This window comes from Ruditapes philippinarum, unplaced genomic scaffold, assembly GCF_026571515.1.
Source record: "Ruditapes philippinarum isolate M1 unplaced genomic scaffold, ASM2657151v2 ctg126_1_1_1_1, whole genome shotgun sequence".
Classification (NCBI taxonomy): domain Eukaryota; kingdom Metazoa; phylum Mollusca; class Bivalvia; order Venerida; family Veneridae; genus Ruditapes; species Ruditapes philippinarum.
The window spans coordinates 306967-334607 of record NW_026858637.1 but is presented as its reverse complement, the minus strand read 5'-3'; the positions used below and the strand labels follow the sequence as shown (position 1 = coordinate 334607).

The window sequence follows — 27641 nt, the reverse complement described above, 5'->3', positions numbered from 1 at the left end:
TCTGTCAAGGTTTTTGACAGAATTATGCCCCTTTTTGACTTAGAAAATACATTGAATATGGGTAAAATCCACTTATTGCCTTAACCCTTTGAGATATTGCTTTGAAACTTTTAATGCTATTTCACATCATTACCCCCATCTGTACGCAAGAGAAGGTAACTCTGTCAAGGATTTGTTTTAAAAATTAAGGCCTTTTATCGACTTAGAATCTTGGTTAAGTTTTTAGTACCAGTCCACTTTTTGACTGAACTGTTTGAGATATTAATTTGAAAGTTGGAATACTTGTTTACAATCATGATTCCCAAACATGTCCAGGAGAAGGTAATTCTGTCAAAGATTTTATTTGAATTATGGCCCTTAACTGTCAATGTTTTGTATTATAGGCAAGCACTAAAAAACTTAAAAAATCTAAAAAAATTCATTCCTATCCACTTGTTCACTTTACCATAAATTATGTCATAATAAAATAATTCTTCACTAAATATCTTAATGCTCATGGCCATTGTTCACTTTAAAAATACAGAGATTCTTGTATTGCCTTTTACTGCAAAAACTTCTTTTATTGGCAAGCAATAAAAAAGTCGAGCGCGCTGTCTTACGGACAGCTCTTGTTATCTATTTCAAATCAAGGAACCAATATGCCTGATAAAGATAAATAAATACTACACCCACTTAGATATTACACCACACAGATCAAAGATCTGATAAAACTGGCCACCTTTGTTCTCCCGCCATATGTGCATGACTAATTTACTCCCTGGTCATTCCTACAAATCAGACTGTTCCATGTGATTATTTTGGGGAGAGGTAACATTACAAATTTGATTGATATGCAGAATATGTCTAGGACATTGCAATTTTTCTTCTTTATTAAATTCATGATTTTTTAAATCTACTTTCTATTAGCTATTTGATGTGGTTTTTTACATTCAATGAATGTTATATAAAATGATAACTGCTTTGATTTTTGGATTAACCCTGTTTTACCTAATGATGTACCTGTCCAGTTTGAATGGTCAGCTAGAAGCTTGGAAATAGTGTAAATTACAGAGGAGACTACTATATGTTTAAGCAATTTTGGAGATATAGTTTCGTTTAAGATGTTAAAGTGTTTAAGTTTAATAAGTGTAGTTATGGTTAATAAGAATGACAAGAATCAGAATCACCTGGGACAAGGAGATATACAACAGAATCAGGTAATTAAACCTTTAGTTACATTTATAAAGAAACAGGTTATATATGTTACTTATGTATATAAAAAAATCAAGGTAGCAAACTAAAATTTGTAACCACTTCATACATTTGATTTATTTATAATTGATTTAAATCTAGATTTGATTGTCAAATTAATTTGTAATATATATAATATACAAAATAGCATATAAATAGATAGATTGTCTTTTTCATTTCTGCAAGTTAAAATAATGTGAAACAAATTAAAATTATGAGGAGTAAAAGTTACAGTTCTATACTGACACCTGTCAGTAACTTTTGTGCAGCTGAATAAGACACCCAGCAAACACAAGACGTCATACTGACGTCAGATTTAAGTCAGGTTTTGACGTCGGATGACGGTCGGAAAAACGGTTGGATTTGAAAGTTTCTTTGACGTAATAATCTGACGTCAGGTAGACGTCAGAATCTAACCATTATCTAACCTTTTTCTGACCAAAATCTGACCATTATCTAACCATTTTCCGACCTCAATCTGACCATTTTTTGACCTAAATCTGACCATTTTCCGAGCTAAATCTAACCAGTTTCTAACCATTTTCCAACCTCAATCTGACCATTTTCCGACCTAAATCTTAACCATTTTCTGCTCTAAGTCTGACCATTTTCTGAGTTTAATCTGATCATTACCCTAATCCTTTTGGTTTTACCACGTTATAAATATTTTCTGGCTAATCCTGATTTGATCGAATTTAATGTAACTCATTCTATTAAGTAGCTTTCAATCCAATGAAATGTGTAACAAAAAACTAAAAGCAAAAATATGTTTTAATGTTTTTTTATTTAAAATAAAAGTTCCAATTTTAAGCTGATACATACAATTTTAGTAAATTCTGCAAGGCTAAATACTTTTCATAAATTAAACAAAATAAAACATAAAATAAGTTAATAACAAAACAAAAAGTATTACAAAAACAATGACATAAATGAAACTAAGAAAACATATACAAATATTAAAGAACAATACAATGTATGTACATTTCTATCAAAGTTTGCCTTATCAAACAAAACAATGAAAACATTATAATTTTAAGAAAAGTTAAAATATTCGGATAATAATGTTTCAAGCAATTAATGACAGATTTTCAGTATTTTAACTATATTTCTACAGCATTACTAAAACATATAGTGACATTTTGCATATTTTGACCTCCTTTTGATAATTGTCACTAAGGTATAAATTACTTCCTTTTAGTTACTTCACAAAGTTATACTTTTAAATATCCATGAGAATTAGCACGAATTTAGAGCTGTGATGCTTTTAGATATGACCTTCTCTAACCATCCCTCGTCTGTCCGGAGGATATGTTAATGTCCAATAGCGTTTGTGATATCATTTTCACTGAAAAAAAAAAAGAAATTTATGAAAAATGGAAAAATAACAAGCTAAAATGTTTTTCATGGTTATCTGCCCTTTAGAAATTTTGAAAGTTATCTTAACCTAATGAACAATTTTGCTAGCTTTTTATAAGAGAGCTTTAACAAAAATTGACACTAAACACGAATACTGAAAAATTAAAAGGCTGCTTTAAAACTCCAGTTTAGTATGGATTATAAGTATGTAATAGAATTTACAAAAATCTTACTTTGCCATGTTTCTTTTTACATTATCACGTGTTTCTGTCCCTCCGACCTTTGAGAGCATGTCCAACACTTGGAACTAGATCTACCTGAAAAGAAAATTATATTCTAAATTTCATGTATGTATATTCTATGTTTGAAATAGAACAGTTACTCAAGTTTTAAATTTTTCATAGTTTCAAATTAAAGTTTCAAATTCATTCTCAATTCTCAGATTTTAACTGACAAAAACATCACAGTTTAAGAAAAATATGAAAACTAAGCATTCTCTTTGGAAGTACTGAAAGGCACATTAAGCAGAGTTAAAACATGTCAAATTTGAAAAAAATTATTATCAGACATTATCGCGAAATTGTGTGACATTTTGCTTCAACTGTTCAAATAATGATAATTAAATTTAAAAATGCTTGCAATCATGCAATTATTTATCAAATACAAAGTAGAAATAAATTTAAATAAATGGAACTGACCTTTTTGTTCAAGAAAATCTAAAATATTCATTTTATCAATGCATCCCAATTCCTGACCGACAGCCAAAACGTAACGCCTACGAATTTGAATTTCCATCCACGTGGCTGTAGTTTCGAATCATAGGTTAATTATGTTTTTCTTTCCCTTTTCTGACACTATGATTAAATCTTAAAGCACTATTAAAAACTCGTGATTTTGATACATATAATGTACCACAAATGATAATATTATAACGTTAAATGATTGGAACTCGTAAACAGATCTGTAGCTATAAATAGATTTCATAACAATAACACATGTAACTTGCCTCCATACAGCGCCACCTATATGTTTTATTAGGATGCAGCCCCGCGATCTTGGTCACACTTCATTTGTAAGCCAAATAACATTTGAAAAAAGTTTAAATGATTACAACAACGAAAAAGGATTTTTTTTGTTAATTTTTTACCTACCGTCAGGACACCGACCAGAACCTGACGTTAGTACGACGTCAAAAAGAAACGTCTGAAAGATATCGGTTTTTTAACGTGAGATTTACGTCGTATTTTGGTCACCGACGTCGTGACCAAAATCTAACGTTAATCCGACGTTATTTTAACGTCATGTGTTTGCTGGGCAGGGTCATCATAATCATTTATCATTTTATGTGTTGTTTTCAATGGAAAAATCTGATATTAGATTTCAAACAAATTGCAGGCTTAAAGTGGGACCAGTTCTGAGTCTGACTCTGAGATGCCAGGTGAATAATGATGTGCAGTATTGAGCCCCAAAAGGTATGCTTTATTTTTTTAAATATCTATATTTGATTATTCTTAATCTTTCCCAGAAGGAAAAAAATAGTTCATTGCACAATTATTTGAAACCATTTGTTATCTTTCTTTTAAAATTCTTATTTTAATGAAAGTTGCATTTCTTACCTTGGTTGAATTTTACATCTAACGTTTTAAGCAACAAATTATTCTGCAACCAACTAGTACTAAGCATCATAAGTGTAAAGTTTCTTTCTCAATGAAACAATGGCTTGCTGACAGGGTTTAAACAAATATAGCAAGCAATCCTTAGATTACTCATTCACTGACCTGCATTTGGCCATGCCACCACTTGTGTTTATATTGCATGTAAAGTTTCATGACATCACTGCTTATTTGATATTACAAAACTTAGAGCTGAACATGTCTTTTTTTCCAGAAATAATGAAGAGTGTCAATCAGAGTGCCAACTGTTCAAGTCTGGGAGATAATCAGCTGGGAGAAAATGACAGTTATCCTGAGAGCAAAATGATGTTAATGCCATGCAGGGAAAGTTTGTTAACTTGTGAATCAAAGCTAGTTTCTTTAGATGCCATCACAGTCAAACTTTTCAGTGTATTTTTTCTCAAATCTATAAACTTTCCTGGATCTTAAGTTCTAATTTGCTGACATTGGAAATAGTGTGTAATTTTTTCATAATACATTTTTCTTTTGTTCTAATCCCTTCAATTATATGTAATAATCATATACATATAAAATGTAAAATATGATGAAATATTAAAATAAATATTTTTAAACTAACTAAATTTGTGCATTAAATTAGTATTTCAAAGCAGCATTTATTAAGATATCAGCTTTTACTGTTTTCTACATTTCTACATGTCTGTCCTGAGAACAGGACATTCCTGGGATTATGGGATTGTCCTGAGAACAGGACATTCCTGGGATTATGGGATTGTCATGGGAACAGGACATTCCTGGGATTATGGGATTATCCTGGGAACAGGACATTCCTGGGATTATAAGATTGTCCTGGGAACAGGACATTCCTGGGATTATGGGATTGTCCTGGGAACAAGACATTCCTGGGATTATGGGATTGTCCTGGGAACAAGACATTCTTGAGATAGCAGAGCAATATTTTTTTCCTGTTTTTTCCTGTCTTCAAGAAATTCATGGGATTGTCCAGTCCCATTTAACGGCGTGAAAAAAGTCTCAGGATTATCTCAGGAAATCCTGGGATATTTCCAGGACAAATTCCTGAGACTTATCAGGAATTCCTGGGATAGTCCCAGGACTTCTTGTTCATTTTCTGCACGGGGAATATGTTTCTTTTCTCACTAATTTTGTTTATTAAGCATTGATGATTCAAATAAAAATAAAAATATTTTGGTTATCTTTTATTTTCTTAGAATTATTTCCCTTTTTTCCCATTTTCTGGAAACAAAATATTTGAAGTTCATAAAAATTATGTTGTAATGAAAAATTCTTAATAGAAATGTGTCCAACAACTTCATTTTGCTCTAGATTATTGCGCCAGTATCTTTATTCTATATATTTGGATTAAATATTCTGTTTCTGGCATTTATATTTTGACAATGCTTTGACACTGAACATTATATTTTGAAGTTTTCTCTTAAAACTGATTGAAATGTATGCTGACAGGTGTTGGCGCAATGAATTAGCGCATAAAGAAGTTATTTAACCTTTTTTGATTTACACTTTGCCTATGTAACATATTTTTTAAGGACTTCAAAAATTATGTGTGATGAAAACATGAAAAAGGGGAAATAATTCTCACAAAAGTGACAGTTACCAAATATTTTTCTTTCAGTTTATGTCAAATATTATTCTCAATAAACAAACAAAGTTTAAAAGAAATATATTTATTACTTTTCTAGAAATATGATTTTTTATGACATAAGCCCGATCGGGCATTTTCACCAGCCTGTTAAAGGTCAAATTATAAAAGCTCTTCATTTCATAATAAAAGTCTACATTTCGCTCAATAACATTTAAACTACTTAATTTTTTTTTCAAATAACTTGGCACAAGTTATCACCATAATGAGACGATGTGCAGAGCGCAATAATTGGGTTGCTACTGTCAAGGCCACACTTAGAGGTCAAATGATAAAAATTCTTCATTTCATAATGAAAAGTCTAACTTTTAATTTAAATGACATCTCCTCATATTTTTAACTGCTCAGCCAATTTCATTTAAAACTTCACAGGAATGTTTCTTTGGTAGTTAACTTTAAAAATTGTTCAAAGAATGTGTGATGAAAACATGAAAAAGGGGAAATAATTCTCACAAAAGTGACAGTTACCAAATATTTTTCTTTCAGTTTATGTCAAATGTTATTCTCAATAAACAAACAAAGTTTAAAAGAAACATATTTATTACTTTTCTAGAAATATGATTTTTTATGACATAAGCCCGATCGGGAATTTTCACCAGCCTGTTAAAGGTCAAATTATAAAAGCTCTTCATTTCATAATAAAAGTCTACATTTCGCTCAATAACATTTAAACTACTTAATTTTTTTTTCAAATAACTTGGCACAAGTTATCACCATAATGAGACGATGTGCAGAGCACAATAATTGGGTTGCTCACAGTCAAGGTCAAGGCCACACTTAGAGGTCAAATGTTAAAAATTCTTCATTTCATAATGAAAAGTCTAACTTTTAATTTAAATGACATCTCCTATGATATTTTTAACTGCTCAGCCAATTTCATTTAAACTTCACAGGAATGTTTCTTTGGTAGTTAACTTTAAAAATTGTTCAAAGAATTTAATTCCAAGCAGAAGTTTGGTTGCCATGGCAACCGAAAGAAAAAACTTAAAATATCTTCTTTTAGGAAACCGAAAGAGCTAGAGCTTAAATATTTAGCATGAAACATCATCTAGTCAGTGTCAACCAAGTTTGTTCAAATAAAAGCCCATGGATTAAAATTGGCCCTGCCCTGAGGGGTCATTGTTTTTCCCTTTATGTATATAATAGAAACTCTAAAAAATCTTCTTTTAAAAACCCCAGAGAGCTAGAGCTAAGATATTTAGCATGAAACATCTTCTAATGGGTGTCTACCAAGTTTGTTCAAATAAGGGCCCTTGGATTAAAATTGGCCCTGCCCCAGGGATCATTGATTTTCCTTATATGTGTATAGTATAAACTTAAAAAATCTTCTTTTAAAAAACCCAAAGAGCTAGAGTTTAGATACTAAGCATGAAATATCTTCTAGTGAGTGTCTACCAAGTTTGTTCAAATAAAAGCCCTGGGGTTAAAATTGGCCCCTCCGAGGGGGGGTCATTGTTTTTCCCTAGATGTATATAGTCAAAACTTAAAAAATCTTCTTATCCAAAAGAGTTACAGCTTAGATATTTATCATGAAACATCTTATTGGTGTCTACCAAATTTGTTCAAATAAAAGCCCCTGGTTTAAAATTGGCCAGGTGCCTATATACAGGTGAGCGATTTCAGGGACATCATGGCCCTCTTGTTAAGATAACTTGGCAGAAATGATCACAATTATGACACCATTGGCAGAGGACAATAATCAAGTCACAACTCTGAAGGTCAGGGTCACACTCAAAGGTCCAAAGTAAAAAACATCTATTTTTCATGTCCGCTCTTTAACTTATTGACAATTCAAAGGTTTTAAAATTACTTGGCACAAATGATCGTCACCATGACACAATCTGCAGAGTTCAACATCCAGGTTGCTACCCCCAAGGTCAAGGTTATATGTTCTCCATAACTTTTTTTACTTTATGGAAGATTTCAAATAACATGGCACAAATAATCACCATCATGAGACTTTGTGCTTATGATATGCATGGCATAACATCAAGGTCGTGGCTGTAAAAGGTTCACTGCGGAAGGGGATTTAGCTGTCCTTCAGACTGCCTTGTTAAAATATTTAATAATGCTTGTCGGGAGTTCAACTTCTAACTGTCAATAATATCTTATTGAAACTTCAGATTGTTACAGACACTAGTCAGAGGAAGTGATGTGTTAAAGAACTATAACTATACATATCTTAGTGTTTGAAATCTGTCACTTTAGTTACAATTAACAAGATTCAACCATTTTTAGCTCGACTATTCGAAGAATATGAGAGCTATTGTAGTCGCCCTGGCATCGGCATCCCCATCGGCTTCTGCGTTGGTTTAAGTTTTTTGTAAAGTCAAATATCTCAATTATTGCTTGAGATATTCAATTGAAACTTACAATACTTATGTACATCAGATTGACAAGTTGGATAACTCTGCCTACAATATTTACAGAATTATGCCCCTTTTTAACAGAAATTTTGGTTAAAGTTATTTGTAAAGTCAAATATCTCAATTATTGCTTGAGGTATTCAATTGAAACTTACAATACTTATTTATAGTAACAATGTACATCAGATTGACAAGTTGGATAGCTCTGCCTACAAATTGTAGCGCTTGTCATTTGACCATCTTTACGCAGTGATCTCCCCTGAATTTATTTTTCAGCATTAGTTTACATATAAAGGGAAGTAACCGCTTCAAAAAAGCGGACTTCTTTCGGCACTTGCAATTTACAGCATTAGAGTCTGAAATTTCGCTACCATTATTTGTTTGGTCTGACGACCCAAACAAATAAAAAATCACGAATTTTCATGTACTTTCTCCATGAATTTCCTAAGCTTTTTTCATTAAACTTTTCCAGAGTTTTCCATGAAAATGTTCCAGAGTTTTCAAAGCAACTCTGGAAATTGTTCTGCTAAAATGACATACTACTCCGGAAAAAATGTTCCAGAGTTACTCTGGAAAATGTTCCGGAGTTACTCTGGAAAATGTTCCGGAGTTACTCTGGAAAATGTTCCAGAGCCGCTCTGGAAAAAGTTCCGCAGTTAAAAATAGGATCTGGAATAAGATGCCATTAGCCTTGAAATAATTTTGGAACTACTATGGAATTCACTCTGGAACATTCTGGAATTACTATGGAATTCACTGGATTACTGAAATGATGGTTGCATACTAAAATCAAATGACCTTTTAATTTGCATTTGTGTTTTTATTAGCAAATCCAAAAAAGCACTCTAGTCGTCAAGAATTCAAACACTTATAGTAATTTGCACATTTCACAATTATTTCTAAGTCAAAGTGTTTTATTCAAACAAATGTAATTTAACATCCATCTAGTACACATGTATATATCCTTCACTTCACATGATGCAACATCTCCTTGACTTGTGGTGTGACCTCTCTGATGGATACTGAAAAATATTAATTAATTGTAAATAAATACATGTACTTGTGTTATATGCACAATGTCAATATAATTAGAATTGTTTAAACATGATTGATACAAAACATGAAAGGGTGAAAAAAGTTAAGATGGAAAACTTTCAATTAAATGATTTTTGCAGAATATCAGCACAGAGTTATCAAGTAAACACCATGCTTTGATGAAAATAATTTATTTTTGGTCAAAATTAACATTATGATAAACTTGTGTCAATTATTTCCCTGCTTTTCCTATATCTATGTAATGACAACTTTATGTAATGGCAGTTTAAATTACTCAATGATCTTCACAAGTACTTAATTACCACTGAAAGTTTGAGATGTGTTCAGTGGAGTCAGAATAGAGATGTGTTCAGTGGAGTCAGTATAACAATTATAAGTATATGCATAAAACATGAAGAACAACATTTTGTTCAGTGTTTGGAAAATAGCATGCATTTATATGAAAACATGTTACTTCGACTTTTTTCAACAAAACAAACTAAATTATTACCAGGATAGTTCTGTTAGCATTCTGTATTCAACAGTACATGTATTCATTTTCCCTCATCTGATATCCTTTGAGTTGAAACATCTCATGTGACTCCAAGACTTGAAAGTTTGCAACCTAATATGTTGAAAAAATAAACATATGTACATGAGTAACAAGAAATTACAATAATTTTATATTATGGATTTTATTAAATGTGAATTTGGAAATTCATTGCTTGATATGGAATCTGTTTCAATCACCAATATTTTGAATGGAAAATTATAATCTCTGATTTAAAATTTCCCGCCATTGTTTAAAAATGAAAAAGATTTTCTTAACTATTAATATTGAAAAGTTACATGTATGTAGAAATACAATCACTAAAACAGTGTATACTTGCAAAGAAAGTTTGAAAAAAACTAAAATAATAAGTGTTAAAAAATAAAAATACATTTTGTACTTACTGTTAGAAATGGTTATATACATGTAGTTCCCTCCATTTTAACTGAATCATGAAATACACATGTTTAAAAGTTCATATTTCCAGAAAACTTTTGTAAATTTGTCCAGTTTAAACTCATTTGATCTAATTTCCAATGCTCAAACATAATCGGCGTCGGCGTCTGCGTTGGTTAAAGTTTTTTGTAAAGTCAAATATCTCAATTATTACTTGAGATATTCAATTGAAACTTACAATACTTATTTATAGTAACAAGGTACATCAGATTGACAAGTTGGATAACTCTGCCTACAATATTGACAGAATTATGCCCCTTTTTAACTTAGAAATTTTGGTAAAAGTTTTTTGTAAAGTCAAATATCTCAATTATTGCTTGAGATATTCAATTGAAACTTACAATACTTATTTATAGTAACAAGGTACATCAGATTGACAAGTTGGATAACTAAGCCTACAATATTGACAGAATTATTTGCCCCTTTGGAACTTAGAAATTTTGGTTAAAGTTTTTTTGTAAAGTCAAATATCTCAATTATTGCTTGAGATATTCAATTGAAATTTAAAATACTTTTTTATAGTAACAATGTACATCAGTTTGCAAAATTGCTTAACTCTGCCTGCAATATTTGCAGTATTTATTTACCCCTTTGAAACTTAGAAATTTTGGTTAAAGGTTAAAGGTCTTCAAAGATATTTACTTGAAACTTTGCACATGCACTTAGGGTCATAATAGGAGGGTCATAATTGTATGTCACTGACCAAGTTCCATAACTCTATCTTGCATTAAGCCTGATTCATATCCCCTTTTCTACTTAGTCTCTTAGTTAATGTTTACATGCAAGTTTTACATATCTCAATAACTATTAAAGATATTTATTTAAAACTTCACATATGCATTTAGGGTCATAATTGTAGGTCACTGACAAAGATCCATAATTCTATCTTGCATTTAGGCTGATTTTTCTCCCCTTTTTCAACTTAGAAATTCATGGTAAAGTTTTGCTTGTAAGCTGTTATCTCAATAACTACTGAAGGGTTTGTGCCTTTTTTGGGACAATATTATGCATTCATAATAATAAAGCAGTGATTTACTTGATAAAACATCTTAATAACAAGCCTTTGTACCTTTCCTGTCAAATTTATGTATTCATAGGTAATTAGTATTATTATACTCAATAAAACACCCTTGTGACATTACCTTCCGAATAGTCAAGTCAATACTGTATAATTAGACTCTCTCTAAGGCCTATAACATGAATTTATAAAAAAAAATTAGCCCTTTTGTGAACTTAAAAAATTTAACATTATCAAGGCTCTTTTACTATCAAGCACTTAGAATAGTCGAGCGTGCTGTCCTACCGACAGCTCTTGTTATATATCTGGTCAACAATTTACAATTATGTCAATGCCATATTTTAAATTGTCTTTATTTTCATTATGTCTTTAAACCAGAAAACTGTCTTATATTAAAAATATTATTTTTGCCTTCTTAGGAAAAAATATTAAAGTTTAATGTAATTTAAGTGAAGTATACGTAAATGCAGAAATCAAATGAAAATTTCCTAAGTCCAAAACTTTCTCAAAAAATGACTAAGTGTTTTCCAGAGTAAAACTCCTTGAAAATTGTCTAAGTGTTAAATTTCCAGAGTTTCCAGAACTGTTTCATGGTTATTTCTTTGATGAAAAAGTCAAGTTCCAGAGTTCTCCATGAAAATTGTTCCAGAGTACTCTGTAAATACTGTGGAGAAAAGCTTGTTTCCATGAAAATTCATGGAAATTCATGGCAAATCGGTTATTTTCCAGAGTTTTCCAGAAAGACTGTGGAAAATCTACAGACGGTAATGTAATTTGAATGCGACTTAGTGTTTCCATTTATCTTCCTAGGGCACAATTTGCACTGTGCTGTCACATTTCCAGATGTCTCTTCAGGAAATTCAAAGACATCATAAATTCAATGATTTGACATTTTGGTTAGAATACCAGCCAAACAATGATGTCTATTTTCAGTAAGAATTTGGTTAACTGTATGGATTAAAATTGTGAGTGATGTCTTAAAACATCTGACTTGATATTTAAAAATACTACCTTTATGGACAATCATTGTTTATTATGACAATTTCTTAGATTATTTACTTCAAATATGGATATCAATAGAGAACAGTTTTTCTATTCAATAAAAATGTTGCTATTGTGTATCAAAATCAATCAATTTAAACACTACAATTTTTGATTAAAGATCATTATAAAGGTGTATAAGTTAAACTAACATGTGAAATAAATCATTTGAATTTCAATAGTTTCATGTAAAATCTGAAAGTAATCAACATCAATCAAATTGTAATCATAATTACAGACTGAATTTAAGCTGTAATTGATTAATTACAATTAATGTAATCAATTTTGAGCAAGGTAATCAATTACATGATGATTACAGTGTAATCATGTTATCAATTAAAAAATCGATGATTACGATTAGTGATTACCCCAGGTCTGCCTACAATATTTACAGAATTATACCCCTTTTTAACTTAACAAACTTGAAATTCATAATGTATATTTGTGGTCATAAATAATGATCACTGAACAGCACTCATATCTGTGTCATGTATTTAGGCTGATTTATCTCCCCCTTTTTTACTTAGCCTCTTGGTTAATTTTTACATGTAAGTTTTACATATCTCAATAACTATTAAAGATATTTATTTAAAACTTCACATATGCATTGAGGGTCATAATTGTAGGTCACTGACCAAGATCCATACTTCTATCTTGCATTTAGGCTGATTTTTCTCCCCTTTTTTCAACTTAGAAATTCATGGTAAAGTTTCAAAGGTTGTAAGCTGTTATCTCCATAACTACTGAAAGGTTTTTGCCTTTTTTGGGACAATTTTATGCATTTATAATAATAAAGCAGTGGTTTACTTTATAAAACATCTTAATAACAAGCCTTTGTACCTTTTCGGTCAATTTTATGTATTCATAGGTAAGCATTATTATACTCAATAAAACATCCTTGTGACAACTTTTTCGAATAGTCGAGCCTTACTGTCCTCCAACAGTTCTTGTTATCCTTACACTGCCTACCCTAATAGAAAATAAATACCATCAACAACAAAAGATCTCAAAAAGGGGTGCCTATGGGGAATTCCAACTGCCATGTTTTGTTGAGTTACCTATATATACAATTGAAATAAAGAAACTAAAAACAAGTGTGTAGGCTCCTGTAGGTTAAACAATATTCAGAATATTTCCTTTAAAAGAAGAATGTTGAGCTGTGTTGTTCAGGAAGGAGTTTATTTCATGAAAAAAACATTATTTGAATACCTGGCTGAACGGCTATTTCTAGTATTTTTGGAGATGTTAATACTTGTGATATATAATAATGCTTTGCCAGAGAATAACTTGAAATGTATGAAAAGAATGTTATTTACACATCACATAGTGATGGAGACTAGAACGAGGATGTGTTCAGTCTAAGATCTATAAATTATGCTACCTTATTTGGTTTTTATCTAATGACTATTCAAAGAATAATAGGGCTATGGTCCTACTCACCTGGGGGTCAGCTTTGGCATTATCATAACATTGTGGTTAAAGTTGTGCATGTAACATCATTTCTCATCCAGAATTTAAGATATTTGCTTGTAGCTTCTCATACATATTTGATAGCATAAAAGCTAGAGGATCACTATCAAAGGCCCATACTTCTAGAATGGATTTTGGCTGAATTATGGCCCTTTTTGAACTTAGAAGTTCTTAGTTAAAGTTTTGCATGCAACATCAGTCTTTAAAACTACTAAAGGTATTCACTTGAAACTTATTACAGTTGACTCTCGTTATCTTGAAGTCATCGTGATCGTCCAAAAAAAACAAACGAGATAACAAAATGTCGAGATAAACATATTAGGGTTTGAATCAGGCAGAAACTGACTTTTGCAAGAGACAAGTGCATACCTTATATTAAGTCAAATAAACTAAGTATGATGTCTCCATGTCTTGTTTTCTTGAGCCTAATATCATAAAGTCAATATTTAACAAAGTTACATACATGTGTAATAGGGAATGTTTACTAGTGGACATTCGGGAGTTTGTGATGAATAAACATAATGTAGTTTACTCAGTAATACACCACTACTGGTTTCCTAGCAGTTTGAACCGTCCCCTAGCAGTTTTCCGGCGGTTTATCATTTTCGTCCAGTACAGTCTATTTTTACCAGTAAGGCATCCACATTACTTCATCAATCAGAGAGACATTTGTTTTCTATGCCAAACAGCATTTAAAATAGTACAACGATTTATATGTTTTGAAGTTTTGTCTTTTATTTAAAGTTACATAAGAGAACTTGCGACTTTCAAAAATAAGCAACATCTGGGGAATTCTAGTTTGAATATCCATGCGCAATAACTAAGACCCCACTTTAGGTAAATCATTTCTTCGGAAAATATTTTTTGCAGATGGTAACAGGAAATTTAAGCCTGAGCATGTTGTTACAAAGGCATCCAGTCAACATTTGTGCCAAGTTTGATTAGTATTGAAGCAGTTTTTATAGTTTTATAGCAATTTGAACTTGTAGCAGGAGACTTTTCAATGAGCCATTTTTCACAAAATGCTCATGAAGTAATGGGTTAAAGGTCAAATGTATAAAAGTCTACATTTCGTGTCTTTCCATTACATTTAAACTGCTGCAATGTTTTTAAGATAAATTGGTAGAAATGATCACCATTATAACACAATTGGAAGAGCACAATAATCAAGTCACAACCCTGAATGTCAGGGCACACTCAAAAGGTCCAATGTAAAAACATCTATTTTTCATGCCCGCTCTATAACTTATTATCAAAGGTTTTAAAATTACTTGGCACAAATGATCCCCACCATGACACAATCTGCAGAGTTCAACATACCATCCAGGTTGTTACCCCCAAGGTCAAGGTCATATGTTCCCATAACTATTTGACTTTATGGTAGATTTTAAATAACTTTGCACAAATAATCACCATCATGAGTGCTTATGATATGCATGGCACAACATCAAGGTTATGGTTGGTAAATGGTCAAGAAGTACAGTTTCATGTTCACTGAGGAAGGGGATTTAGCTGTCCTTCTGACTGCCTTGTCTTATTTTTGACATACCACAGGAGTCTGGAATCGTTTCTATATATGAGCCACATATATGAAATCAAATATAACTGCTTTTGTTTTTAGCTCGACTATTTGCAGAATAATCGAGCTAACACAGTCACCCATTTGTTGGCATCCCTGTGGTTTAATTTTTGCGTGTTAGCTGGTATCACCATTACTATGAAGGGAATGGATTGAAACTTCACAAACTTGTTTTCTGACACACAAGTCCCATAACTCTGATTTCCTTTAATGCATAATTATGCCCCTTTTTCGATTTAGAAATTCTTGGTTAAGTTTTTGCATGTAAGCTGGTAACTCCATAACTACTGAAGGGAATGGATTGAAACTTCACACACTTGTTTTCTGTGATTATCTTAAATGATTGGCACAAGTCCCATAACTCTGATTTCCTTTAATGCGTAATTATGCCCCTTTTTGGACTTAGAAATTCTTGGTTAAGTTTTTGCATGTAAGCTGGTATCTCCATAACTACTGAAGGGAATGGATTGAAACTTCACACACTTGTTTTCTGTGATTATCTTACATGATTGGCTCAAGTCCCGTAACTCTGATTTGCTTTTTTGCATATTGATGCCCCTTTTTTGGCTTAGAAATTCTTGGTTAAGTTTTTGCATGTAAGCTGGTATCTCCATAATTACTGAAGGGAATGAATTGAAACTTCACACACTTGTTCTCTATGATTATTTAACATGATTGGCACAAGTCCCATAACTCTGATTGCTTTTTAGCTCGACTATTCAATAAGAATAAGTAGAGCTATTGTAGTACCCCGAGCGTTGGTGTCGGCGTAACCACTTATGTTAAAGTTTTTGTAATACCTTAATTATTTTCAAAGTCCATTGACATATGGCTTTGAAACTTTGCACACTTGTTAACCATCATGACCCCAACCTGTAGACAGGAGGAGGTAACTGTATCAAGCATTTTGACAGAATTATGCCCCTTTTTATCGACTTAGAATGTTTATTAAAGTTTTTGTAATACCTCAATTATTTTCAAAGTCCATTGACATATTGCTTTGAAACTTTGCACACTTGTTCACCATAATGACCCCAACCTGTAGACAGGAGGAGGTAACTCTATCAGGCATTTTGACAGAATTATGCCCCTTTTTATCGACTTAGAATTTTTGTTAAAGTTTTTGTAATACCTCAAATATTTTCAAAGTCCATTGACATATGGCTTTGAAACTTTGCACACTTGTTCACCATCATGACCCCAACCTGTAGACAGGAGGAGGTAACTCTGTCAAGCATTTTGACAGAATTATGCCCCTTTTTCGACTTAGAATTTTTGTTAAAGTTTTTGTAATACCTCAAATATTTCATAGTCCATTGACATATGGTTTTAAAACTTTGTATGTACTTGTTGACCATCATGACCCCAACCTGTAAACAGGAGGAGGTAACTCTATCAAGCATTTTGACAGAATTATGCCCCTTTTTCAACTTAACGTTAAAGTTTTTGTAATACCTCAAATAATTTCAAAGTACATTGACATATGGCTTTGAAACATGTTGAAATTTTATACTCTTCTTTGAGAGCATAATAGGACTCCCTCCAAGGCCTATAACTGTAATATGGATTTAAAGAAAAATTTTGCCTTTTTCTTTACTTAGAAAATTTTACCTTTTAATCAAGGCTTTTTTTATACCCCCGCACAACAAAGTTGTAAGGGGGGTATACTGGAATCAGCTTGTCCGTCCGTCCGTCCGTCCGGCTGTCCGTCCGTCCGGCCGTCCGGCCGTCCGTCGGTTTTTTCTTGTCCGCCCAATAACTTAAGATTCCTTTGACCCTTAGTCTTCATATTTGGCATGGAGGTTAGTCATGATTAGTAGATGACCCCTATTGATTTTGAGGTCACTAGGTCAAAGGTCAAGGTCACAGGGGCCTTGACTTCAAAAAGCTTGTCCGCCCAATAACTTAAGATTCCTTTGACCTACAGTCGTCATATTTCGCATGGAGATTAGTCATGATAAGTAGATGACCCCTATTGATTTTGAGGTCACTAGGTCAAAGGTCAAGGTCACAGGGGCTTTGACTTCAAAAAGCTTGTCCGCCCAATAACTTAAGATTCCTTTGACCTACAGTCGTCATATTTGGCATGGAGGTTAGTCATGATTAGTAGATGACCCCTATTGACTTTGAGGTCACCAGGTCAAAGGTCAAGGTCACAGGGGCCTTGACTTCAAAAAGCTTGTCCGCCCAATAACTTAAGATTCCTTTGACCCACAGTCGTCATATTTGGCATGGAGGTTAGTCATGATTAGTAGATGACCCCTATTGATTTTGAGATCACTAGGTCAAAGGTCAAGGTCACAGGGGCCTTGACTTCAAAAAGCTTGTCCGCCCAATAACTTAAGATTCCTTTGACCTACAGTCGTCATATTTGGCATGGAGGTTAGTCATGATTAGTAGATGACCCCTATTGATTTTGAGGTCACTAGGTCAAAGGTCACAGGGGCCTTGACTTCAAAAAGCTTGTCCGCCCAATAACTAAAGATTCCTTTGACCCACAGTCGTCATATTTGGCATGGAGGTTAGTCATGATTAGTAGATGACCCCTATTGATTTTGAGGTCACTAGGTCAAAGGTCAAGGTCACAGGGGCCTTGACTTCAAAAAGCTTGTCCGCCCAATAACTTAAGATTCCTTTGACCCACAGTCGTCATATTTGGCATGGAGGTTAGTCATGATTAGTAGATGACCCCTATTGACTTTGAGGTCACCAGGTCAAAGGTCAAGGTCACAGGGGCCTTGACTTCAAAAAGCTTGTCCGCCCAATAACTTAAGATTCCTTTGACCCACAGTCGTCATATTTGGCATGGAGGTTAGTCATGATTAGTAGATGACCCCTATTGACTTTGAGGTCACCAGGTCAAAGGTCAAGGTCACAGGGGTCTTGACTTCAAAAAGCTTGTCCGCCCTATAACTTAAGATTCCTTTGACCCACAGTCTTCATATTTGGCATTGAGGTTAGTCGTGATTAGTAGATGACCCCTATTGACTTTGAGGTCACCAGGTCAAAGGTCAAGGTCACAGGGGCCTTTACTTCAAAAAGCTTGTCCGCCCTATAACTTAAGATTCCTATGACCCACAGTCTTCATATTTGGAATGGAGGTTAGTCATGATTAGTAGATGACCCCTATTGATTTTGTGGTCACCAGGTCAAAGGTCAAGGTCACAGGGGCCTTGACTTCAAAAAAGCTTGTCCGCCCAATAACTTAAGATTCCTATGACCCACAGTCTTCATATTTGGAATGGAGGTTAGTCATGATTAGTAGATGACCCCTTTTGATTTTGAGGTCACTGGATCAAAGGTCAAGGTCATAGGGACTTTGACTTCAAAAAGTTTGTCCACCCATTAACTTAAGATTCCTTTGACCCACAGTCTTCAAATTTGGCATGGATGTTGATCATGACTATAAGGTGACCCCTATTGATTTTGAGGTCACTGGGTCAAAGTTCAAGGTCACACAGGGACCTTGACAAAAAAAAAGCTTTTCTTCTCAATTGCTAAAGAATGTCCTGTCTGCAATGTATTGATTTTGACATTTTCACATTTGAAGCATGTAGAATACATAACTTAGCAATGCACTGGCTTAGTAACCTCAGATTTGGCAGGGAGGTTGTCCTTGCGCTCTAAATGGCCACTGTTGATTCTGACAAAGTGGTATGCGGGGGTATTCACGCCAAGATAGTGGCAGTTCTAGTTACTATCAGGCACTCAGAATAGTCGAGCGTTGCTGTCCTACCGACAGCTCTTGTTGTATATTTATGTCCCTTTTTTGACTTAAAAATTTTTTGTAAAGGTTTTGCGTGTAAGCTGGTAACTCCATAACTACTGAAGGGAATGGATTGAAACTTCACACACTTGTTTTCTGTGATTATCTTAAATGATTGGCACAAGTCCCATAACTCTGATTTCCTTTAATGCGTAATTATGCCCCTTTTTGGACTTAGAAATTCTTTGTTAAGTTTTTGCATGTAAGCTGGTAACTCCATATTGTTTGGTTTTATTAACCTGTCAATTCCATACTAATTACACGGTCAATGCACACAATATATTAATCTTCGAAAGATTTTCGGTAATTTCCGTGAGATGTACTCAGTGAGATTTGATTAAATATAATTTGTGCCTATGGAGCAATTATACTGAGCGGTATAGCGGAATAGGGTAAGCTACAGGTTAATGATTTCTAAGTGTCCTAATTGTTGTGAGATCGAGACCGCGTACCTCCAATGTTTTTTTGTTTTTTTTTCCTTCTTCTTCTTCTTCTTCTTCTTATAACTATTTTCAACATTATCGGAATTATATTTGCTTGTTATGTTGTTCGTTTTGATTTAATATGTTTAGCGATTAAATTCCTTTAAATAACATGCTTTCAGAATTAAAATTTATAATGAATTCGGATTAAAATTAGAAAATGTCATTTCAATGGCGTAAAACACAATACAAATTGAGACAATATTTCTTAGTTGATTCATATATGTGTAGACAATATTGGAAGCACTCGGTCATTTTCATGAAAATATACTGCAAAAATAAAGAAAAAGAGTAGGTCTTAAAACAACGGCAAAAGTAGGGATCGAACTACATACCTATATTAGTCATATATTAGACAATAACTCTACCGTCTCTGCTATCGCGGATTTGACATGGCCTATGCATTAAGCTGGTGTGACTTTTCAAAACATTAGTTATTTACTCCATATTAATTCTCGTAAACTACACGGACAGAACCGAAGTGAAATCGAATATTTAAATGAGTGCTATAATGTATTCAAAATTGACAGGTCAATAAAATCAGACTATAACTACTGAAGGGAATGGATTGAAACTTCACACACTTGTTTTCTGTGATTATCTTACATGATTGGCTCAAGTCCCGTAACTCTGATTTGCTTTTTTGCATATTGATGCCCCTTTTTTGGCTTAGAAATTCTTGGTTAAGTTTTTGCATGTAAGCTGGTATCTCCATAATTACTGAAGGGAATGAATTGAAACTTCACACACTTGTTCTCCATGATTATTTAACACTTGTTCACCATCATGACCCCAACCTGTAGACAGGAGGAGGTAACTGTATCAAGCATTTTGACAGAATTATGTCCCTTTTTATCGACTTAGAATTTACGTTAAAGTTTTTGTAATACCTCAATTATTTTCAAAGTCCATTGACATATTGCTTTGAAACTTTGCACACTTGTTCACCATTATGACCCCAACCTGTAGACAGGAGGAGGTAACTCTATCAAGCATTTTGACAGATATGCCCCTTTTTATCGACTAAGAATTTTTATTAAAGTTTTTGTAATACCTCAAATATTTTCAAAGTCCATTGACATATGGCTTTGAAACTTTGCACACTTGTTCACCATCATGACCCCAACCTGTAGACAGGAGGAGGTAACTCTGTCAAGCATTTTGACAGAATTATGCCCCTTTTTCGACTTAGAATTTTTGTTAAAGTTTTTGTAATACCTCAAATATTTCATAGTCCATTGACATATGGTTTTAAAACTTTGTATGTACTTGTTGACCATCATGACCCCAACCTGTAAACAGGAGGAGGTAACTCTATCAAGCATTTTGACAGAATTATGCCCCTTTTTCAACTTAACGTTAAAGTTTTTGTAATACCTCAAATATTTTCAAAGTACATTGACATATGGCTTTGAAACATGTTGAAATTTTATACTCTTCTTTGAGAGCATAATAGGACTCCCTCCAAGGCCTTTAACTGTAATATGGATTTAAAGAAAAATTTTGCCTTTTTCTTTACTTAGAAAATTTTATCTTTTAATCAAGGCTTTTTTTACTATCAAGCACTAAGAATAGTCGAGCGTTGCTGTCCTACCGACAGCTCTTGTTGTATATTTATGTCCCTTTTTTGACTTAAAAATTCTTTGTAAAGGTTTTGCGTGTAAGCTGGTAACTCCATAACTACTGAAGGGAATGGATTGAAACTTCACACGCTTGTTCTCTGTGATAATGTAACATGATTGGCACAAGTCCCATAACTTTGATTTTTTTTTTTCATATTTATACCCCTTTCTCGACTTAGAAATTCTTGGTTAAGGTTTTATGTGTAAGCTGGTATCTCCATAACTACTGAAGAGTTTTAGCTTGACTTTTTATATGCCCAAAAGAATTTTGGGCATATTATGTTATAACCCCCTGGCATCCGTCCATCTGTCTGTCCGTCTGTCCGTCCGTTAGCAATTTGGTTTCCGGAGCATAACTTAAGTTCCATAGAATGATTGTCGATATTGGGTAGAAGACCCCTATTGATTTTGGGGTCACAAGGTCAAAGGTCAAGGTCACTATCACACTTAAAAACTGAAAACAGTTTGCGGAGCATAACTTTAGTTCCGTTTGGCCCACAGTGTTCAAACTTCATAGGATGATTGTCCATATTGGGTTGAAGAGCCCTATTGATTTTGGGATCACAAGGTCAAGGTCACTATTACCTTAAAACTGAAAAACAGTTTCTGGACCATAACTTAAGTTCCATGTGGCCCACAATATTCAAGCTTCATAGGATGATTGTCCATATTGGGTAGAAGAGCCCTATTGATTTTTGGGTCACAAGGTCAAAGGTCAAGCTCACTATTCACTTAAAACTGAAAACAGTTTCGGGAGCATAACTTATGTTCCATTTGGCCAACTATGTTCAAACTTCAAAGGATAATGTCCATATTGGGTAGAAGACCCCTATTGATTTTGGGGTCACAAGGTCAAAGGTCAAGGTCACTATTACTTTAAAACTGAAAACAGTTTCCTGAGCATAACTTAAGGTCTATTTGTCCCACAATATTCAATATATAAAAGCATATATAGACTGATTAAATTTATAAAATGGAAACGTTAAGATTTGTTCAAATACTTCTTTGTTTGCTTTAAGAAAAAGTAAAAAGTCAAGCGTTGCCCCCATCCGCTGGTGGCTCTTGTTGCCTTTTATTGCAACAAATTGATGCATTCATTATAATAAAGCAGTGAATTACTCGACAAAACATCTTAATGTTAAACAACCTTTGTACCTTTTCGGACAATTTTATGTATTCATATAAGTAAGCATTATAATACTCAATGAAACAGTCCCTTGTGACAACTTTTTCGAATAGTCAAGCGTTGCTGTCCTCTGACATTGCATTCCTTGTGTTAACTTCTGATATAAGAGGTTATATTTTACTGAATCTTTTATTGTTAATTTTTTTTTTATTGTTATTTATTTACTTGAATAATTTTCCACAAAGTCCAGTGGTTATACAAGCGTCTTTCACCACACATCACGCTGTCTAATATTAATGTGTAACACAATTAATATTTGACTTACAGATTGATATTGGACACTTACCTGTTCTGTATTAAAAATACAGAAAAGTCAGAAGAAAGGAATGACATCATAGTAGTAATTTAAATCAGGTACAGTTTATATCAAGCTGAAAATCTGTATAAAGTATGCTGAAAGACAATATTGAAATGTCCTGAAACATTAAATATAGAATTTTTACAGTTATATTATTTGTTTTGTTTCTGCAGAGAATGTTGTTCGGAAGTTAAATGTACCTGCCCACACTGTGGTGTCCATGACTTTCTGGGACATTCCTGGAAGAGAAGACATGGATCTTCATAAATCGTACTTTAGAAACCTAGATGCTGCCATAGGTAAATACATTCAATGAATCATCTCTTAAAACAAAAGTTTTTCAAATTATTTAATGTTTGAATATGTAAGTTTATTGGAAATATCTTTGCGACTTTTTAAGCTCACCTGTCACAAAGTGACATGGTGAGGTTTTGTGAATTTTTTTCATCCGGTGTCAGTCCATAAACTTCAACTTTTAATGACATCTCCTCATAAACCAGGATGCCAATTTCATCCAAACTTTACAGGAATGTTTCTTGGGTGGTCACCTTTGAAAATTGTTAAAAGAAATGAATTCCATGCAGAATTAACTCTGGTTGCCATAGCAACAATAAGAAAAAATTTAAAAAATCTTATTTTAAAAAACCCTAAGAGCTAGAGCTTAGATATTTGGCATGAAACATCTTCTAGTAGGTCTCTACCAAGTTTGTTCAAATAAAAGCCCTGGGGTAAAAATTGGGCCGGCCCCAAGGGGTCATTGATTTTCCTTATATTACATTTTTTTATTGGAAAAAAATCTTTTACTATTATACTATAGAGACTGTAGCTTAGATATTTAGTATGAAACATTGTCTTGTGGACCTTTACAAAAAAAATCTAATTATAGCCCTCAAGTCAAAATTGCCCCGCCCTGTGGAGCCTTGCTAATCCAAACCCTTCTATACCTACAGCCTGTTCTGCCATTCAAAATAAAAATCGCACATTTGCAGGTGCAAACATATATGTATACTTAACTGATCATAAGAGAAATGCCGCTTGCTTAATGGGTGAAACGTATGAACTGCTTAGTTGTGAAAATTACACTTAGCTTGTTTTGATGACGTATATAATTACTTAATTAAATAATTGTCGCACATTCCAAATTAAAGGTTTGTTTTCCTTATTTGCATTCACATAATCTTTTGTACTGAATTTAATGACGTGGGCTGAAATAACGGCAATTAAATGGAAAACTGTCAGTGAATCCGGACAATTGCCGAATCTGGTGAGAAAACAACAATTATTAACCAATACCGGTACGAATATTAAATTGAAATATGATGCTTGGAAGTTATTTTGTCTCTTTTTATTGTTACAAATAATCATGTCTCAACCATTCTAATCCGGAAACCATTCTAATCCAAACTTTTCTTCTGGTCCGGACAAGTTCAGATAAGACAGGTTCCACTGTAGTACAAAAATAAAAAAAAATTCTACAAGAGCTAAAGCTTAGTTTCCATACCAACCAGTGACTTTATAGCAGCCATTGACTTTTTGTCACAAAGATATTTCATCAGACAAAGAGATTATCTATTTTACTAATCTGTCCAGTAATCATGTTAGTGTACCTGTTGTTACAGGAAAACTTTTATCAACAGTTTTCAGCCAGGCTTTCTTAGAGTGAGAGGTTTTCATTTCTTCTGAGTGTTTATTTACGAAGTGTTTGTATTGCGCGAGGTTTCACATGTGTAGTTGGTTACTTTGGGGAATTTTTCACCAAACTGTATCTCAGTTTTGTTGTATAGATTTTGGGCTTGAAAAATGAAGAAAGAGTAGTACAATAAATTTCCAATGTTTAATGTTGTTAATAGAATGGTACTGTATAACAACACACTGGCCTTTTATATGAATTTGTAGTCAAGCATTTCACCTTAACAACAAACAGAAATGAAGACATGGTGATAAATAGAATTATAAATGTAATATGACTGTCTTATAGAGAATTAAGATTTATTTGTCCATAAAACAACAAATACAAACTAATATGTTGAAAAACTATTGATAAAAGTTTTCCTGTAACAACAGGTACACTAACATGATTACTGGACAGATTAGTAAAATAGATAATCTCTTTGTCTGATAAAATATCTTTGTGACATTTTCATAGCTAACTGTAAATTTTCATAGCAAACAGCAAACTTTAATTTTCCATAGCATTGAGTGAATGTACCCTTGAATTTCCTAGCAGGCACTGACTTCCAAGGATTAAACCATTTATTTTGTATAGCAAACACTGACATCATATAGAACTGTTGTTTTCCCTTAGCAATAGCAACCAATAATGTTTTTACAACATGCACTTTTTCAGATACAAATATGAGCTTTGTGATATCAGTTTAAGATTTAGATTTTATATCTGCTTTCAATTATAGTTTACAATTAAACTTGTTCCTTGTCATGGAAAATATTCATGTGACAGATTATTAAGGCCATCATGACCCTCTTGTTTTAATATTTAAGGATATTTCAAAACCTCTCCTTATTCAGAAAGAAATTCCCAACAACAGCTGAACAAACAACTGGATAGGCAACCTGTGTTATTATATTTCTGAATTCATATTACCAAGGAAAGTACCATCACTGATTATCTTTTTTAGCTCACCTGTCACAAAGTGACATGGTGAGCTTTTGTGATCACTTTTTGTCCGGCGTCCGTCAGGCGTAGTCCGCAAACTTTTACTTTAAACGACATCTCCTCATAAACCGCTCAGCCAAAAAATTTCATTCAAACTTCACAGGATTGTTCCTTTGGTAGTCAACTTTAAAAATTGTTCAAAGAATTTAATTCTAAGCAGAACTCTGGTTGCCATGGCAACCGAAAGAAAAAACTTGAAATATCTTCTTTTAGAAAAACGAAAGAGCTAGAGCTAAAATATTCGGCATGAAACATCATCTAGTCAGTGTCTACCAAGTTTGTTCAAATAAATGCCCTGGGGTTAAAATTGGGCCCGCCGGAGGGGGGGGGGGGTCATTGATTTTCTCCTTGTTTGTATATAGTAAAAACTTAAAATTTTTTTTAAAAAATCCAAAAAGCTAGAGCTTAGATATTTAGCATGAAACATCTTCTAGTGGGTGTCTACCAAGTTTGTTTAAATAAAAGCCCTGGGATCAAAATTGGCCTTGCCCGACGGGGTCATTGTTTTTCCCTTTAGGTATATAGTAAAAACTTTAAAAAAATATAAAAAAAATCTTCTTTTAAAAAACCTAAATAGCTAGAGCTTAGATATTAAGCATAAAACATCTTCTAGTGGGTGTCTACCAAGTTTGTTTAAATTAAAGCCCTGGGGTCAAAATTGGCCCCGCCCCAGAGGGTCATTGTTTTTCCCTTTATGTATATAGTAAAAACTTAAAAAATTTAAAAAAAAATCTTTTAAAAAAACCAAAAAGCTAAAGCTTAGATTTTTAGCATGAAACATCTTCAAATGGGTGTTTACCATTTTTGTTCAAATAAGGGCCCTTTGGTTAAAATTGGCCCCGCCCCAGGGATCATTGATTTTCCGTATATGAAAATAGTAAAAACTTAAAAAAAATCTTCTTACAGCTAGAGCTTAGATATTTACAATGAAACATCTTCAAATGGATGTCTACCAACTTTGTTCAAATAAAAGCCCCTGGGTTAAAATTGGCCCTGCCCGGGGCCTATATACAGGTGAGTGATTTCAGGGCCTGATCATGGCCCTCTTGTTTAAAAGATATTTCTTGTTTACTTCACTATTGAGTCTCTGTGGCTGAGAGGTTAAGGTCCCTGACTTTAAAACACTTGCCGCTCACTATCCTCATACCATTAGGCATGGTCCACTAATTTCCTATTGTGGCTTTTGTTTCTTATATCAGCAAGGATTAAAAATATGGCGTCTCAATAATTTTTTATAATTAGTATTTTTTTAATATCATATAGCATAGTAGTACATTACAGTATAGATTTTAGTAAACTTTGACAACACGAAGATGACGATAGGCAGCACGTGTCTCTTTGTAGCTAGTAATGTAATTAAAGGATTTTAAGACATCAACTGTTTATATGATACTTAAGTGTTGAATATGTAAAATTAACTCTGGTGTGAATTTTATGCTATGCTCTTTTAAGTTAAACAACTCTTTTGACTCCTGTGTATTGCAACTGTTAAGAGTCACTCCCCTTTGATCAATTTTCAAGTTGCCTGAAAGTCCCAATATTTTTTTTTACCTCAAATGTCAAATTTTGAAGTTTTACTTTATCACAATAAGAGTTTATGGGTCATTTGTGTCCAGACTGTAACTTTGTCATGCATCAAAGGATTTTTGAATAACTAGGCATAAATGTCAATCACTTCAAGATGATGTGTCGCGTCCAAGAATTTACTTCCCTATCTCAAAGGTCAAAGTCACACTTTACTTTTGAAGTTTCACATTTTCACAATTAGAGTTAATAGGTACACATGGTCGTGTCCGAACTGTAACTTTGTCATGCATTGAAGGATTTTTAAATAACTAGTCATGAATGTCTACAACATCAAGACGATGTGTTGCGTTCAAGAATCACGTCCCTACCTCAAAGGTCATGGTCACACTTATAGTTTGAAGGTACTCATTCTCTCAAGAGGAGTTTGAAGATACACATTCATGTCCAGACTGTAACTTTGTCATGCATGTTTTGAAATAACTTGGCACAAATGTGTACTACATCAAGACGATGTGTTGTGGGTAAGGCTCATGGCCGTCTGTCTGTTTGTGCGTCCCCAGTTACACAACAATCAGGTCCAGACTGTAGCTTTGTCATGCATTGAGGGATTTTGAAATAACTTGGCACAAATGTCTATAACATGACAACGTTGTGTCGCGTCAAAGAACCATGTCCC

General features: G+C 33.3%; 1 protein-coding gene and 3 long non-coding RNA genes across 6 annotated transcripts in view; 2 read left to right on the top strand and 2 right to left on the bottom strand.

The window, feature by feature from the left end:
* The window catches only part of LOC132753797 (uncharacterized), a 173774-nt gene that overhangs the window by 45106 nt on the left and 101027 nt on the right, over positions 1 to 27641 (top strand). For all 3 annotated transcript variants that reach the window (XR_009629019.1, XM_060744320.1, XM_060744321.1), the window contains exon 4: positions 22938 to 23063. Coding sequence is in view for 2 of the 3 variants with exons in the window: in XM_060744320.1 (XP_060600303.1) it covers positions 22938 to 23063 (126 nt within the window). In the remaining variant the exon portion in view is untranslated. The remainder of the gene's footprint in view (positions 1 to 22937; positions 23064 to 27641) is intronic.
* LOC132753792 (uncharacterized) lies at positions 614 to 5473 on the top strand. Its single transcript, XR_009629016.1, has 3 exons — positions 614 to 1196; positions 3982 to 4058; positions 4474 to 5473. It is a non-coding gene; the product is annotated as an uncharacterized LOC132753792 (long non-coding RNA).
* LOC132753791 (uncharacterized) lies at positions 2023 to 3414 on the bottom strand. Its single transcript, XR_009629015.1, has 3 exons — positions 3285 to 3414; positions 2820 to 2903; positions 2023 to 2575 (listed from the first exon to the last, which is right to left on the bottom strand). It is a non-coding gene; the product is annotated as an uncharacterized LOC132753791 (long non-coding RNA).
* Positions 8816 to 10587, bottom strand: LOC132753790 (uncharacterized). Its single transcript, XR_009629014.1, has 3 exons — positions 10251 to 10587; positions 9808 to 9921; positions 8816 to 9283 (listed from the first exon to the last, which is right to left on the bottom strand). It is a non-coding gene; the product is annotated as an uncharacterized LOC132753790 (long non-coding RNA).